Source organism: Balaenoptera physalus (genome assembly GCF_965194825.1).
Source record: "Balaenoptera physalus genome assembly, chromosome: 1".
In the NCBI taxonomy this organism is placed as follows: Eukaryota; Metazoa; Chordata; class Mammalia; order Artiodactyla; family Balaenopteridae; genus Balaenoptera; species Balaenoptera physalus.
In genome coordinates, this window is record NC_138882.1 from 128,723,596 (window position 1) to 128,740,886 (window position 17,291).

At 35.2% G+C, this 17,291-nt stretch overlaps 1 protein-coding gene across 9 annotated transcripts in view; it reads left to right on the plus strand.

The window, feature by feature from the left end:
• The window catches only part of ZZZ3 (zinc finger ZZ-type containing 3), a 110,251-nt gene that overhangs the window by 41,976 nt on the left and 50,984 nt on the right, over positions 1 to 17,291 (plus strand). For 8 of the 9 annotated variants that reach the window (XM_082419169.1, XM_082419166.1, XM_082419174.1 and 5 more), the window contains one exon: positions 3,786 to 5,341. The exons of the other annotated variant lie outside the window; for it this stretch is intronic. In XM_082419169.1, the coding sequence (XP_082275295.1) occupies positions 3,837 to 5,341 (1,505 nt within the window). In that variant the 5' untranslated portion in view covers positions 3,786 to 3,836. The remainder of the gene's footprint in view (positions 1 to 3,785; positions 5,342 to 17,291) is intronic. 9 annotated transcript variants of the gene reach the window in all.

The following is a 17,291-nucleotide window of genomic DNA, read 5'->3' on the forward strand; positions in this document are numbered from 1 at the left end:
GAATTCTAGTGATTGATTATATTCTCTTCCCTCTATTGTAGAAAATGCCATATTCATTAGTTGGTGGATAACATAGGAAAAACGTCATTCTAGTTGCTAGATTGGGTTTAGCCCATATGAATCTGTTAACTAACAGTTTCCCTTAATTCTAAAACTAGAGTGATTGATTGAATTACCAGTTCTAGTTGGGTGCTGGCTAATGTTTAAACCATGTTAACTATTTACTTAACTAACAGGGGTATTTTCTGAGATATGTTGTTTGTAAATGAGTTTCTTTCTCTTCCTTTAGCAACTTAATTTTTGGCAGGAATGTAATTTTGTACTCCAGACCTCTTCACTGAATTTCTTTAGTAACTCTTGTGTTATGCAGCTAAAATGAGGAAGACAACTGCTTTAGTCTATAATACTTTATTTACAAAGCATGGCAAAACAATGTTGAGACTTGGTTGAGATAATTGGAACATTGTTAGTCTCTTTTCGGTAATTGAATTTTGCACTCAGTTTATCAGATAACTACAGAAAATATGTGTCTTTATAAATGCTTATTCAAAAATAGAAAAGATAATGAAGAAAAAGGTTAGAACAGAAGAAAAAAATCATTAGAAGCAAGAGTGTTGAAATTTCACTTAACTCTAATCTTCAGAATTTTAACCAATTTAATACCTTAAGTATATATAATATGTTAATTTCAGGCAAGAGATTTTTATAGTCCTCTGTTTGGTGCTTCCTTAGCCAAAGGGATAATGGTTTTATTTATAAATTTTTTATTATTAGGATTGAATAAAGAATTAAAGGATATGTTATAAGTGGTCTAATTTAGTTTGAAACTTGATATATTTTAATAGACTACTGTCTGGATGCAGTGGTCTAAGGCAGTGCTTCTCAAACCCTAATAGACATTTAATGACCTGGGAATCAGATTAATTGGATGGTCTAAGGCAGGGCCTGATATTCTGCATTTGTAACAAGCTTCCAGTAGATGTCCATGGTGCTAGTTCTCAGGCCACACTTTTTTTTTTTTTTTAAGACTTTTATACTTTAAGGACAGTAAATATGAGTCACCAAATTTCTGTACAAAATATCCTATTGGTTTCTTTTTTTTTTTTTTTTTTTACGTTCTATTGGAGTACAGTCTATTTACAATGTTGTGTTAGTTTCAGGTGTTCAGGCCACACTTTGAGTTGCAAGAGTTTGAGGTACCACAAGGGTTCTTACCACAAAACAGTTTCGTTTAAAATATGGCCCAATAGCATAGGGTTTGAGAACTCTAAAACTTGGACTTCATTGTAGTTGTGAACGGAATAAAAAGATTTTTAGGGAGCAAAAGAAATGAAAAAAGTTGTAATATTTCATGTTGATCAGTGTTTTGATCACTGGAATGGTGAAGAAATAAAACAGACCCTCATTATAGGTGGTGTTTTATAATGATATATATACATTGTTTGTTAGTAGTTTTGGGTACTACTAATAATAGGATTATTTCATTAATAATGATAAGGCAGAAATTTTGCTCTCATTTGGATTGGTGTGGAGAGAAAAGGGCTAGGAATGCCTGTTACCGGAATCATTTGAAGTTTATATGCCCTTGACTGGCATCATATTTTAAAAAATAAAGATAAACAGTTTTTTTTGTGTGTGTTTATAAAATATTACTATTGCCAATATTATTTTTGAACCATAAATCACAAATATAATCAAATTGGCATTAAAGATATTTGCATTAGGTTTTGTAAATAAAGTTTATAAAATTAACTTGTTTTCTTTGTTATATTTACATAGGTATTTAATATTTAAAAATCTGTAATCTTCAAATTTGAAAGCTCCAGATTTGGGTACATGAAACAAATACACTGATTTTAATATTTTTTAGATTGTGCTCTTTTGAAACATCATTTGAAGTTTAACTTAAAGTTTTTGTAATTAAAAGTGGATATTTATGGGTCATTCACTGTTTATTACCTGTGAATAAAAATAGAGTGTAATCTTGATAAGAAGATTTTAACAGAAGAGAATTATACATCAGGTCTGACTAATGAGTCCCAAAAGAGTAAAAGTTTACTTTGAAAAGCATTATTTTTAAGTTCTGATCAGTGTTCCATACTTACTGTTCATGTGATTGCTATGGATTCTCTAGAAAGAATTTTCACACTTTAATCCCAGGGCTGATTTTGTGAGTCTTGTAAGGTTTAAAAAAATTGTTAATTAAAAATTTAGAAGTATGCCATACTCTGAAACAAAACTAAATTCAACTGACTTACATATTTTGCAGGATACTTCTTCACTTTATTCATTTTGTCAGCAGGCAGGAACAAGAAGGCAGTTTCTTTTTTTTGTATGTGATACCGTGTTGCTGTATCTTCTGTAGTTCTTAATAACCTTTCCAACTGTTAGATACTTCTAAGTTGAGGCAAAGGAGAGATTGTATTTGATTTGTGGGGAGAGGGGTAGAATGGCATTTGGAGGGTTATGGGAGAGTGAGCTTGTGGGAAAGCTGGCAAAAGGGATGAGGGAAGAGGGTCCTGTGCAGCTTTGTACTACAACCATTACTGGCCTCTTTTCTCCGTCCATCCTGCACCCTATTCGAAGTCAGGCAGTGAAGTGGCAAAGTATCTTTTGAAAGGTAAATACAGGAAGAGCAGAAGAATGGAGACTTGAAATTGTAACAGCTCCTTTAATTCTGCTTGTTGGGAGAACCTTGGAAAATAATCACTGAATCACTCAGTTTATCCAAATGGATCAATCAGGGCAGTTTTCAGTTTCCTTCTCATTTGTATTATAGAAACACCAAAGCATTCACACCAGAAAGCCTGCTCATCTCCTCAACATGCATTAATACTGTGGCATACACATATACTCAGGAGTTCAAGAAGGAAAGGATGGGGTTATATGTGTATTCCTGATTTCTTAAATGTAATATTTGTTTGGCAGTGTGCTTCTTTCCCTTTTTCTTCTATCCTCTTTAGAATACTTCCTTTCACTTGCTAATTTGTGGCTCTACTTCTAGAGACTAGGGTGGCTTGGCTTTGCTCTGTATTGCTCTTAGCAAGTATAAGCTACGGTTGTGATTTCTGTTCATCTGCTTAGTTATAAAAAATTCTACTGCAATTTCTGTTCATCTGCTTAGTTATAAAAAATTCTACTGCAACCAAAATTTTTTGGATGCCACATAGTTTGTTTTCAAAGAATTTGACCTGAAACTCATTTTAGTAAGAGTGAATTAAAAAGAGCAGAGCCTGTCTTTTTACCTCCCAGAAGTGTTTTGAGAAAACATGAGAAGTGATTGGGATAGTTTATGTGATAGCTGCTATATAAATTCAAGATTATTATTTTAATAACCAAGATGAAGTCCTGTCTTTGAGAGAGATCTTTCTGGGCCCTTTGCCCCTGTGTATCTGAGAGGTAGATACATAGCGAGGAAGGTTAAGAGCATGGAATCTAGAACCCTGCCCAGCAGTTTACTAGCTGTGTGAATTTGGACAGATTACTTAAAGTGTATGTGCCTCAATCTCCTCATTTATGAAGTAGGAATGATAATAAGCACTTATTCTAATTGTTGTTAGACTTAAGTGAGTTAATGTATGTAAAGCATACAGAATGAATCCTGGAATGTATTAAGTGCCATATAATTGTTAGCTAATGTTATCACTTTTGGAAATGTTAATAAAATAATTATATCACAAAATTTAATATGGCTATACATGGATTAAAAAGTTATAGCTTTATACTTTTGTTTTAGGTGTATTAACTATTACCTTTTTCTCATTATTTTGTTTACGTTTTTGAAGGTTTCCCAATGAGTGGATCATGATGACCGTATTGTAGGGACTTGCCATAGTATGGCTGCTTCCCGATCTACTCGTGTTACAAGATCAACAGTGGGGTTAAACGGCTTGGATGAATCTTTTTGTGGTAGAACTTTAAGGAATCGTAGCATTGCTCATCCTGAAGAAATCTCTTCTCATTCTCAAGTACGATCAAGATCACCAAAGAAGAGACCAGAGCCTGTGCAAATTCAGAAAGGAAATAATAATGGAAGAACTACTGATATAAAACAGCAGAGTACTCGAGAGTCATGGGTAAGCCCTAGGAAAAGAGGACTTCCTTCTTCAGAAAAAGATAACGTAGAAAGGCAGTCTGTAGAAAATTGTGAAAGAAGGCAAACAGAACCTGTTTCACCAGTTTTAAAAAGAATTAAGCGTTGTCTTAGATCTGAAGCACCAAACAGTTCAGAAGAAGATTCACCTATAAAATCAGACAAGGAGTCAGTAGAACAGAGGAGTACAGTAGTGGACAATGATGCAGATTTTCAAGGGACTAAACGAGCTTGTCGATGTCTTATACTGGATGATTGTGAGAAAAGGGAAATTAAAAAGGTGAATGTCAGTGAGGAAGGGCCACTTAATTCTACAGTAGTTGAAGAAATCACGGGCTATTTGGCTGTCAATGGTGTTGATGACAGTGATTCAGCTGTTGTAAACTGTGATGACTGTCAGTCCGATGGGAACACTAAACAAAATAGCACTGGTTCCTATGTGTTGCAGGAGAAATCAGTAGCTGAAAATGGGGATTCGGATACCCACACTTCAATGTTCCTTGGTAGTAGGAAGGAGGACAGTTATATAGACCATAACGTGCCTTGCACAAATTCAGAAGTGCAGGTCAAGTTGGAGGACCACAAAATAGTAACTGCCTGCCTGCCTGTGGAACATGTTAATCAGCTGACTACTGAGCCAGCTACAGCCCCCTTTTCTGAAATTCATTCATCTTTAAGGGATTCTGAGGAGGAAGTAGATGTGGTGGGAGATAGCAGTGCCTCAAAAGAGCAGTGTAATGAAAACACCAATAACGCCCTGGACACAAGTCTTGAGAGTATGCCAGTCTCCGGAGAACCAGAACCATCTTCTGTTCTAGACTGTATTTCAGCTCAAATGATGTCTTTATCAGAACCTCAAGAACATCGGTATACTCTGAGAACTTCACCCCGGAGGGCAGCCCCTACCAGAGGTAGTCCCACTAAAAACAGTTCTCCTTGCAGAGAAAATGGACAACTTGAGGAGAATAATCTTAATCCCAGTGAAACAAATGCACCTGTTAGTGATAATATAAGTCAGTCTCTCACAAATCCCGATGAAATTTCTCACAATGAAAAAGGCATATGTTGTGACTCTGAAAATTATGGGAGTGAAGGACTGAATAAGCCATCCTCAGAGGCAAGACTCAATATTGGACATTTGCCGTCTGCCAAAGAGAGTGCCAATCCGCACATTACAGAAGAGGAAGATGATGATCCTGATGTTTATTACTTTGAATCAGATCATGTGGCACTGAAACACAACAAAGAGTATGTGTAAATATGGTAACCATGAATTCTGCTTTGTTTATTATTCCCCAAGTTTTCATTTATTCATAAATGTCTATAGCATTTTTATTACAGCTAAAATTAATGCTTTAGCTGAAATTTTGGGTTTAACACAATGATATTCTCAACTCTTAAAAAAAAATTTTCCAAAAAAAAAGACTAACATCCAGCTTTATTAGCCTTCTCAATGGCAATACGGTTTTCTAGTTTTGAGATTTCACACATCTCAAATTAGAAAAGACATGTGGAAACATGGTTGATGGTGTTTTTATTTTTAATAAGTTTTATATCATTTGAGTTAATTTATAAAATAGAAACATCTTTAGTTATCACAATACACTTTGATTTATAGTTGTAGAGCTTTATGAAGTGTATATGGTATCCACATAATGTAGAACAATTAATGAGTGAATAAACATCATCCAAATAAGGGAAGTCTGGCAGGCTACAAATCTACATTTATCTTAGTTACTTACATCTAATTTCCAATTAAAACTTTTGATTTAAACAATGTGCTTTATGCATCATCTTTGACTTTTGTGATATAGAGAAGTAGATATTAGTGTTAATACTGTGACAGCTAGTTGTATGTTGTAATTAGCTTATTAGCAAGAGTTCAGTCTGCTCTATAGTTTACATAAAGCATATCTGTTCTCAACCTTTGTGATAAAGGTACTTTTTAAAATAAAGAATTCCGTGTCCAGATTTATCACGATTTTGCTTAGATTTTCTTTAAAGTACTCTGGGCAATAACAAATGAATTGGAGCTATGTCTGAATCGTGAAAGGAACTGTTAACAAAAGTGCTTATCATAAATATCATGATCAGCAATAGTAAAAGATAGACTTAATCACGTTTACTTCTACAGAGTAGGCTTTTGAATAAATATCACAATCAGATTATATAAACTGCGTAAAAATACTTATTTGAGGAACCTTCTTAATGTTTTTGTTGTGGCAGCTGTCAGATCCTGCTATATATTGGATGAAAGTATCAAATCCTGCTTGTAGAATATAATAATCTTTTACCACGCATTATAGATAGTTTAGATTTGTATATGATAACATGGTGGCCTTTTAGCATAGGTCTCTTTTCTGAAAATTTTCTTCTGTTTTCTTTATAAACAGCATTTTAATATTGTGTTTAATAGATCATTTTATCTGAGCATTTTACTTATTTTGTGGAACTGTTAGCATTTTCATGTATTTGAAATGTTTGAAGTCCAGTTTGAGATGAAAAACAATTCATAAATGAAGTTTTTTCAATTTGAGATAAGTTGAGTTCTTACCATTAGTATCATGTATCAGTTTTCAAAAGTAGAGTTTTTTCCTGCAGGCACTAGGAAGCAGAGCATGTGTCTTGGGGGAAATACCGAAAAGTCTGGAAGTATGCATATTTACAAAATGATATTCTGTTAATTCTATTCTTTGCTTTTTATTGTTTCTTTGGCAAAAGAGGTACTCTCTTATTAAGGGTTAACTGGTTATTAATCATGGAAAATATTTTCCCATTAGTACATTATGTTACTTTTTTGGTAAGTGCTCTTCTGGTGATTCTGAAGAACGATGTTCCTATAAAATGATTATCTAAAGATAGTGGCCATAACATTTGAAGAGTGAGGTGCATATTCCTAAACCTTTGAGAATGAGAACAATAGTTTCATGGGTTCCTTAGGATATACAGAGTACTTTGGAATTTGGATGATAGTTGCTTTATTAGGACAGTGTTCTTAAGTTAAGTTAGTGCCTTGTTGGGTGACTTTGGGCAACAGAATTCATTCCTTCTTGCTTTTTTGCTTCTTCCAAATCTTTTGAAAATAGCACCTTTTGACCCTTCACTTCTAACTTTTTTTTCCCCCAAAGGAAGCAGATCAGGAGAAGTGGGATGGAGAGGGAGCATCTTGATTAGCATCTTGGTTAAAGATAATTTAAGAAAAATTGGGATGAGGTGTTTGATCATATCAGATGTAATCTCTTTCAGTAAAATCCCTGTTCCTATCTAGAACCAGGAGATGGTTAGAGAAAATGTTTTGACTCTTTTTACCCAAATTGTCATTGTTGAAAATAGCATCATGACACCTGTCTAGTGCTTTTAATTCTCAAGTAAATTTCTGGCAGTTGGAAAATGTTAAAAGGTACTTTGGGGAAAGAAAGAAAAAAAAAAAGACACTTGGGATAGATGGATTATTGTCCCCTTGCACACACAGATCTCCACCACTAGGGAATGAGTACTTCCTGATGGCCAGTTTAGAAAATACATTATGAATAGAAGACACTGAGTGTGACGTAGCTCTTTGTCTGGAGCCAGGAGGCCATAGCTCTTTGTTCCAGTTACAGTTCTTTGAATTAACGTTAATTAATCAGCAACCTTCTATCCTAGCATTCATCCTATAATTTATCCATCTTGTTTGCAAGGATATCATATACAAGGTCATCTAATCACTTGGAAATGTTTGAAAAGATATTGTATGTCGAGTCCTAGACTTAGACCCGATTCATGGTAATTAGGCCATAGGCCAGAGAAATGAACTTGCGGATGTTTTGGGTGCTTGCCCTGTTTCCTCTCTAGATGCCATTCCTCTTCTCCAGCATATAAACCCATAGGTGCTTTTATGTATTTATTTATCCAAATGGAGAACTCCACTGTGATCAAGGGACTAAAGAGTATCTTCTTTTCTGGTGTGATTCCAGCTGTGGAGTATTTTACTAGAATATGCCTTCTTAAAGATTAGGGGGTGGGGAATCAAAAAGAAATATACTTTATCTCAAGACACTCTCATCTTCAAGGTTGATAGAGTCTGTTAAAGTCGTAGATAATACCTAATAACTCTCTTTTTGGCCTATATAGCTGGACTAGCTGAGATCATGTGCTTAACTGGGGATTGCTCTTTCTGTTTGAGAATGGACCTTTTGCTGATTTTGAATCAGAGACACTGAAACTGACCTCTAAATTTTGAAGTTCTGGTTCTAGGGAGAAAAGATATGGAAGATTTCAGGCCCTGGGATTTAATGTTCAGAGCTTTCCTTCCAATTCACAAGGCAGTCACTGGAAAATAAATTTTCAAATAAAAATGTGATTTGGTCTCTGAATTCTCATTGTACAAGAATACTTAAATAAATTTGTACTTGAAGGGCCTTGGATAGCTTCATGAAAGCTTTTATGAACAGATAGAGGGTGGAAAGTCAGATTTAGGGTTTCTAGATTTCTGAGGTCTTAGAAATGATTTAACTCATTGATAATATTGCTAATGTTGATATTGATTTGTAAGTTTCTAGATAATGAAAGCATAAGAGTAAGATAGTTATTGCTCATCTAAGAGTGTTGCTCATGTAGTCTTCAGGTAAAAATCTTGTTTTCAAATCATATTAAGGAATATTACAAGAATTGTAGTTTCAAACTTGATTCTCTGAAAACATTAATGTAGTGAATAACTATGTGTCCTTCTGTTGCACAATGCTTATGAGGAATCATTGGATACTTCATCAGTTTCAGAAGCTACATAGGAAAATCCTCATCAATTCTTCTAGATTCACTACTTCCTATGAGACTGCTTTTTTATTGTTTGTCAAGGTAATTTCTTTCAAAGGACCAGAAAACTCCAAGACTAGGGTTGGATTTTGCTTAGAAAGCACTAGAGTTGTCATCCTGCCCTGGATAAAATAATTTTACATTTGTACTGTGTTTCATAATTTACAAAGTAATTTCATCTAGTTTCTCATTTGACACCCACAACTACTTGGAAGTAGACAGCATATACTACCAGGTGGCAGTATACAGTCCCTGTTTCCTAACTCATAATCAAGGTTTTTAGGTTATTAAAGTATGATGAATTCTGGGTAGAAATGGGGTTAGAAATTCTGTCTTTTAATTGATAGTCTGAACTAGGTTCCCTGATCCAATAAAGATTTATTGCATGGACTTTTGGGATTTCTAGGTTGAGTACTCTAATGGAGCAGATCTTGGATACCCAGTTTTCAAAATTTTTTAGCACAAGTTTAAGCTCTGTAATTGTAATCATAATTATTTGGTTTTATCTGTCAGAGAATCAGTCTTATAGGTAAGTAACCTGTTTATTGAATGAAAGACTTTCATGTTCATTGTTTTTTTTTAAAATAAATTTTATTTATTTATTTATTTATTTTTGGCTGCGTTGGGTCTTTGTTGCTGTGCGCGGGTTTTCTCTAGTTGCGGCGAGCGGGGGCTTCTCTTCGTTGTGGTCCGCAGACTTCTCATTGTGGTGGCTTCTCTTGTTGCAGAGCGCGGGCTCCAGGCGCGTGGGGCTTCAGTAGTCGTGGCTTGTGGGTTCTAGAGCGCAGGCTCAGTAGTTGTGGTGCACAGGCTTAGTTGCTCCGCGGCATGTGGGATCTTCCCGGACCAGGGCTCGAACCCGTGTCCCCTTCATCGGCAGGTGAATTCTTAACCACTGCACCACCAGGGAAGCCCGTGTTCATTGTTTTGAAGAACATTTTGTTAGTGTGTCTGTGAAGGATAACTCCCATGTACAGTAAACTGGGGAAATATAATTACATTTACAACTTGACTTTACATAGAGGATTTGGATAATGCGCAAAAAATAGTTTGTGGAGGGTAGTTTAGAATGCCATTAGGTATATTAAAGTCAAAAGTTACTAGGGAAAACTCATGGGAACACACTGTGGAATACAAGAGCCGGATTGGCCCCAGTAGTTTGACACAAAGATTAATGGGAGGAGGGAGATAAGTGTCCTAAGTATAAAATTTTGGGTTGAAGTGGAGTAAGCCATTGACTAGTCAAAATATTCAGTGAATTCTTTGTTTTTTTCCTTTGAATACCAATATCTTTTATTTCAACTAATGTCAATGGTTTCCAAAAGTAACTATCTGCCTGTGATTGAACTATATTTGTACTCCAGTGTAATTTAATCTGTTCTTTTTGATTTAGGGTCATCTTTGCTGGCAGAGGTTATGTGGTGATACTTTTTCTGGCATCACTGCCAGAAGGTCTGTTTTCACCTGTGTTAAATGATTTGGGCTTCTCCGCTTTTTATGTTCGTAGAATGTGGCTTCTTTTCGTTGTTCTTTTCTAAGTTCTCTGGTTTCTTATGATTTTCTTCTTAATTTTTGTTGACTTTCATTAGTCACTTGTGCTGTGATGGTACTTATCTTCTAATAACTCAGCCTTCCCTTCTAATTGCTTTTAGTTTTCTTTCAAATTGGAAACCAAGAATAACCAAGCTTGTAAGAATTGTCTCATGATTTTTAAGATGCACTGAGAAATTTCTTTTTGATTTAGTAAATGAACATTACTTCATGAAATTTTTTTTTTTTTAATTGTGGGTTTTCTTGTTTGCTTCCTCTCTGATTTGGAGGCTGTGTCTTATGTAAGTTACCAGGTATCTAAATTTTGAATAAACAGTAGTTGTTTCTTTATACATGGCAATAAATACTCATTAGAAATAAAACCCATCTAAAATAATTATCATTTAGTTGAGACTGATTGAAGCTTAGCCTTTAGTTGCAGGAGGTTTATTTCTGTAAATTTCAATAGTAGGCTAAAAATGTTGGATTTTTACGTATTAGTAGCCTATACCATATATACTGTTTCTGTGATGATGCATGTCATCAGGTATTATAATGTATGGTAATAAGTGGGAAGATCTGTCTGACCGTTCTACTCCTCCTCCCCACCCTCCTCCCTTCCTCCCTCTTTCTTTAGTGGAATCTCTCTACCACATTTCCTTTGCATTATTATGGAAAGCTGCTTCTACTTGTCTCTTTAATTTCTGATTTTAACAGAGGGAAATTTGTAAAGTGATGAGAGGAGACTGAGTAATTTGTTCAGGGTTCTCTCAGTAGACAGAATTCTCTGTAGTGTGTTATGATTTTATTTTCACATATCTAGTAATATTTGTGTGGTGGACACTGTAACTATGTTGTTGACGGTCTGGATTTTGTTCTTTCTTTAAAAAGTGTTGAAATTTGATCTGACAGGCAGTTAATTTACTTGATAATAAGCTTGGTCTTAATAAGGCTTACACTTTTAGCTCTGTTAGGGGGAAGTCCAGAGTAGCCTGTGCTCTAGATCTAGTTTAGCCTCACATCTATGCCATGGCCTTTCTGGTGTCTCTTTTAAAAATGTCTTTACTCTGGCTAGTTGAAACCCTAATGACTCTAGCTAGCCTCGTGAGAATACTAGTAGTTACTCTTTGCTTGGTCCTGTTTTATATGTGCAGCTTTATGTTCAGCCAAAGACTCTAGGTTTCTGTGTTCCATCCTTTTCTGTTGCGCTTCTTCTTTGGTGCTCTGTCCCACAAATTCCAGCTGCTTCAGCTTGCCCAAACTCTGTGTTCTGTCTCTCTGCTCATCCAGACCCCTTCTTATTTCATGATACTGATGGTACTTCTATGTAGAAAGTGAGTGGGATCCTAGGGCTTAGCTCATTTGTTTGCCCTGTCTCACAGGTCATAGTTCTGCTCTGCCTGTTGTCCATTGTCTAACAGTAATTGTTTCTATATTTTCTCCAGTTTTCTAGTTATGTATAGCAGGAGGGTATTCAGTGTTAGCTACTCTGTCATAACTGGAAGCGAAAATCTCTGATTTAATTTTAATATACATTAGGTGTGTTTTCTTCTTGTGACACTCATGCCCAGCCTACGGTTTGGTCATTTGGAAATGATTTTTTGTTGATGCTCCTGTGACAGTGAGGGCTAGTTTTTTTGTTTTTGTTTTTTTAAAAAAATATTTATTTATTTATTTGGCTGCGCTGGGTCTTAGCTGTGGCATGCAATCTCTTAGTTGCGGCATGCATGTAGGATCTAGTTCCCTGACCAGGGATCGAACCCGGGCCCCCTGCATTGGGAGTGTGGAGTCTTAGCCACTGGACCACCAGGGAAGTCCCTAGTTTTTAGTTATACCTTAAAAATCAGTTTAAGCAACTTCTTTTTCTAAGAAGCTTAAGTCAGAGAAATTGGAATAATAACAATTTGAATTGAAGAATGAAGGTAAAAGAAACTTGACATTGATTTAGTTGTGTTGATGAGGTATTGTTATGGTTGAAGCAGAAATAAAAAATTGGGTTACTGGTTGATATATACTTCAGGAGGAGGGTAAAAGAGAAAGTGACATACAAGAAGATACGAAATATTGTTTACTAGGTTTAGAATGGTAGCCATAAATGATTAAGGAGTAATGTAATGTATCTGGATTTTAGTTAGCTGTTTTTCTTAGACCCTTCAGATCTTTTTGCTGGACCAAACTTTCTGTATTATATTTTCAGAAAGTCACGGTGAATGTTCCCTTTTTATGACTATCAGTTTAATCCAGTTTCTTGTATATATATTTTTCTTAAATAAAATTAAATGTAGAGTATTATGCAGAAATCTATTTTGCCTGGTACCATAACTTTTATCATTTGTATTAAGTTGAAAAATTTTGGCTGAACTCTTTCTTTCTTTCTTTGCTACTTTTCACTTGTCTCACATTATCTTTCCCCATAATTTTTAGATGTATTTTTATCATGTTTTAAATAATAGGTCTCAGAATATAAGAGCATAAGATTATTTTGCTCTGCTTAAACTTTAGTTAGAGAGCAAGGGTCATGCTAAAAGTTTATTGGCAATGAGGGTAGGAAGTGTGAGTGAAAAAGATTACAATGAAAACCTAAAGTATCTTCTTAATAAACGCTTGAAAACATATATATGGGTGTGAAGAGTCAGGTTAAAAGCAACGAATATAATATTTTCTGTCAAAATTAGAGGTTTTTTTAAGGCACCAATCATGAGTAGATAATGTTTGTGGTTTTCTTTTTATTTACTTATTTTTTATTTTTGGCTGCACCACACGGCATGCAGGGTCTTAGCTCCCCAACCAGGGCTGGAACCTGGGCCCCCTACAGTGGAAGCACGGAGTCTTTTTTTTTTTTTTAAACATCTTTATTGAAGTATAATTGCTTTACAATGGTGTGTTAGTTTCTGCTTCACAACAAAGTGAATCAGTTATACATATACATATGTTCCCATATCTCTTCCCTCTTGCATCTCATTCCCTCCCACCCTCCCCATCCCACCCCTCTAGGTGGTCACAAAGCACGGAGCTGATCTCCCTGTGCTATGCGACTGCTTCCCACTAGCTAGCTATTTTACATTTGGTAGAGAAGCACGGAGTCTTAACCATTGGACTGCCTGGGAATTCCCAGTGTTTGTGTTTTTAAAATGCTAACTCGTTTAATTGTAAAATCTCAATATTTAAAAAATTTTTATTTGTAAATTATTTTCAGAGGTTGGACTAGATTTGAGGAGTGTTCCGGTCCCCTTCCATTATTGTTTTAAACTGGTACTATGGAGCTGGGTAAATGTCTTTAACTTCTATGGTTGTCAGTTTTCTCATCTATAAAGTTGACATGATTTGATTTCTGTAATTCTAATTATTGTTTCATATATGTCTATCTAATCTGTCTATCCATATATATGATTTTGAATTCTCTTTCTCTGCTCTTCCCTTTACTTTTGGCCCTGCTCAGGCTTCAGTTGTTTACTTTCTTCATATTTTGCATGCTCTCTGGGCATTCTCACTGCTCTGAAATTGCCATCTTATATACTGATGGATTTCCAAATTTATATGTCCAGTCAGATTATTCTTGAACTTTGGACCGTTTATAAGATATCTCCATTTACATATCTCACAGTAACTCAGTAGAACATGTCTAAAGTTGAACTCATCATTGCTTCCTCCATACACACCCAATAAACAACACCATCTTTTTTACTTAGTTGGTAGGGTCTTTCATTTGCCCAGTCTAGAAAAACGTACTCCTATTTTTCTTCAGTTACTTCTTCACCATACCCTCCTCTCCCACCAATGTTGACTCAACTTTATTTCTTTATTATTGTCACTTTCTTAAATTAATCTTAAATTAATGCCACTATTTTCTCTTTTCTAGATTATTGGAAATGGTTCCTCAGTTGCTTTCTGTGATGCGAGTGTATTGTTTCCCCCATGGATTCCTGTATTGTAGCTGGCATAAATGTCTTTAAAATAAAACCTATTCTTTAAAATGAATTATTGCATGATTTTAAAATATTCTCCTTTACTTTCTGCCTCTCACTCTATGTTTGAAACAGATTAAGCCTTTAGTTCCTTGATGATTGTATTCTTTCACTCTAGAATTTCTCATGTGCCTAACTGCCTGCTCTAGTCCACTGTTACCCCCTTTCCCTGGTTACCTTCCTTTCCCTGTCTGCAAAGGGAGAAGGCTGTCACAGTTTAGATATCATAATCTCTGTGAGATCTTTCATATCTTCCCATGACTGATTAATTACTCCTTGTGTTCTCTGTCATAGCAAATTATAATTTCCTGTAAAAATGTACCGTACAGTGAACCTCAAGCTCTTTGAGGTATCCATGCCTTACTAGTTGGTTGATGTATCATCATTGATATGTCAAGCCTTATCCTGCTTTGAAAATGTCAGAAAAATTTGGCATGCTTTTCATACTAGAAATTTTTTTATACCATTAGTTTGACTTTTAAGATTCTGAATTTATGGAGTTACTATTAGTGATGATTTCCCTTTTTTTTTACTTAAAAAAATCTAGACTTTAAATTTTCAAAAGAAAAAAAATGAATAGCCTGCATAATCATTCACATAGTTCACTAAACTCAGGAATTGGGAAGAGATAATGGCAGGGGGTGGGAAGATAAAAGGATGTGTCTCATGATCAGGGATGGTTGTCTGAACACAGTACCTGGTTAAAATAATGTTTCTACATGGTCACATAAAAAAGTAAGCTCAGTTGTTAATACCAGACCCAAAGAGAGGAAGTCATTGTATTATAAAACAAATTTACAAGTTTGGTATGATCAGAATGTTTTATATGGCTTCAGATATATTTTTACAATCTAGAGTTTTGCCAGTAGCCTTTAGAAAGCATATGGAATGATAAGAATTTGGTTGAGGTTGTCTTTATTGAATTGAAGGACTTGAAAGAAAATGTGCATCCCTGTCTATGTATGTGTGTCTGTCCTGTTATTTAAAGATTTTCATCAGAGGTTATTATCCACCTTTCTCTGTACGAACTCATAATTTTGAGTAGATACTAGAAATAATTAAATATGACAAGACATATCCTGTGCCTTTGAAGTTATTGTGAAATGATCAGATACCTTAACAGATTTGTAGTTTGCTTATATTTGAGGTGTGTTGCCTGTTAGAGTATTAGCTTGTAACTAGAAATTACTAGCTTGTCGCAATTATTTGAAACTTTAATTTATTTGCAATTCCAGAATAGAAGGTGAACTTTTTAGATGTTACAGAGGATTGTTTCTTAGAGTGGGTAATCTAAAACTCTTGAGTAGGGAAAATACGTGAATCTTGGTCTGACTGGTCAGGATTTTTTCTAGATGACTGTGCAACTTTTATAATATTGACCACAATACAGTTGCACTCAGCTTCCTATTTAAGAAGGAAAACTCAAGAATTCTGTTGAATAGATTTAGAAAAACAGGTACTAGGAACAAGTTGAAAGATCATCTTTTAAGGTTTATTACCACAAGAAACCTGGAGTCTTTAGGGAGGGAAAAAAACCACATTATTTGGAAGGCTATAAAAGTGTGGATTAAAAAGAATGATACTCACATTCTTTTAAAAACTCCCTGTGAAAGCCTTTGTGTGGTTCTTCAAAAGGTATTCAATTTAAATACAAAATATTAAAATCCATTAATTAGTGAGGAACCTCTTCAGGTTATTTAAAACTAGTGAGAGAAATAAAGTCAAGGTAGTCAGAGCTTGTTTTAGTAAGAACTTGCTGGTTTCAGGAATCAGAAACCCATTCAAAGTATGTCAAATAAAAAAAAAAGTTTATTTTGAATAAATAGTAGACAGTCTTAAGGATATCCAATGTCAGGAAATAAAGTCTAACCAAGCCTCATGAGATTATAACCTGTCAGTATCCAAGATTATACTCTCTTACCTCTGCTTCTCTTTGTGCAGCACGGGCTGTGGTTTTTCTCTTTACCAATGTTTCTTTGCACACTTTTTGCCTTCTTTCCCCCGTAATTTCAGTTTGCGAATGGCAATGACTTCCCACTGTGTATGCCCTGATCCCCACACTGCGTGATCTTTATTGTGCAGAGCTGCTTCTCACATTCTCTAAAGAGAACCTGGTTATTGACTTTTCAGTAGATGGACTCTCCTGGGTCAGGTTTCTATCCCTGGCAAAATTATCAATGGTCAGGGGTGGAATTACTGTGGGAGGGAGGTGGGGTGGAGCTGGAGGCAGTCTGTTGTGGCGTATCCTTTCTGCAAGGATATCTTCTAGGAAAGAGGTTGGTGGGCAATGTAGGTGGTCAAAACATGCCCATTATAGACCAGTTGGTGTCTTGGGTCAAATTGTATTCTTGATTAGTTAGATATCTATAAAATGGGTTGTGGGAACCCTCATGCATTGCTAGTGGGAATGTAAAGTAAAATGGTGCACCCACTGTAGCAATCTGTTTGGCAGTTCCTTGATATATTAAACATAAAATTACCATATGATCCAGCAATTCCACTTTTAGATATATACTGAAAAGAATTTTTAAAAACAGGTATTCAGATAAAAAACCCTTGTACACAGATGTTCATGGCAGCACTGTTCACAATAGTAGGAAGGTGGATACAACTCAAATATCCATAAACTGATGAATTGATTAAAAAATGAAGTTTTATCAATACAGTGGAATACTATTCAGCCATACAAAGGAATGAAGTACTTTTACATGTTACAACATGATGAATTTTGAAAATATTATGCTAAGTGAAAGAAGCCAGACACAACAGGTCACATTGTATTATTTCATTTATGTGAAATATCTAGAAGAAGCATATTCATAGAGATAAAAAGCAGGTTAATGGTTGCTAGGGGCTGATGGTTGCACAACATTGTGAATGTACTAAATGCCACTTAATTGTATGCTTTA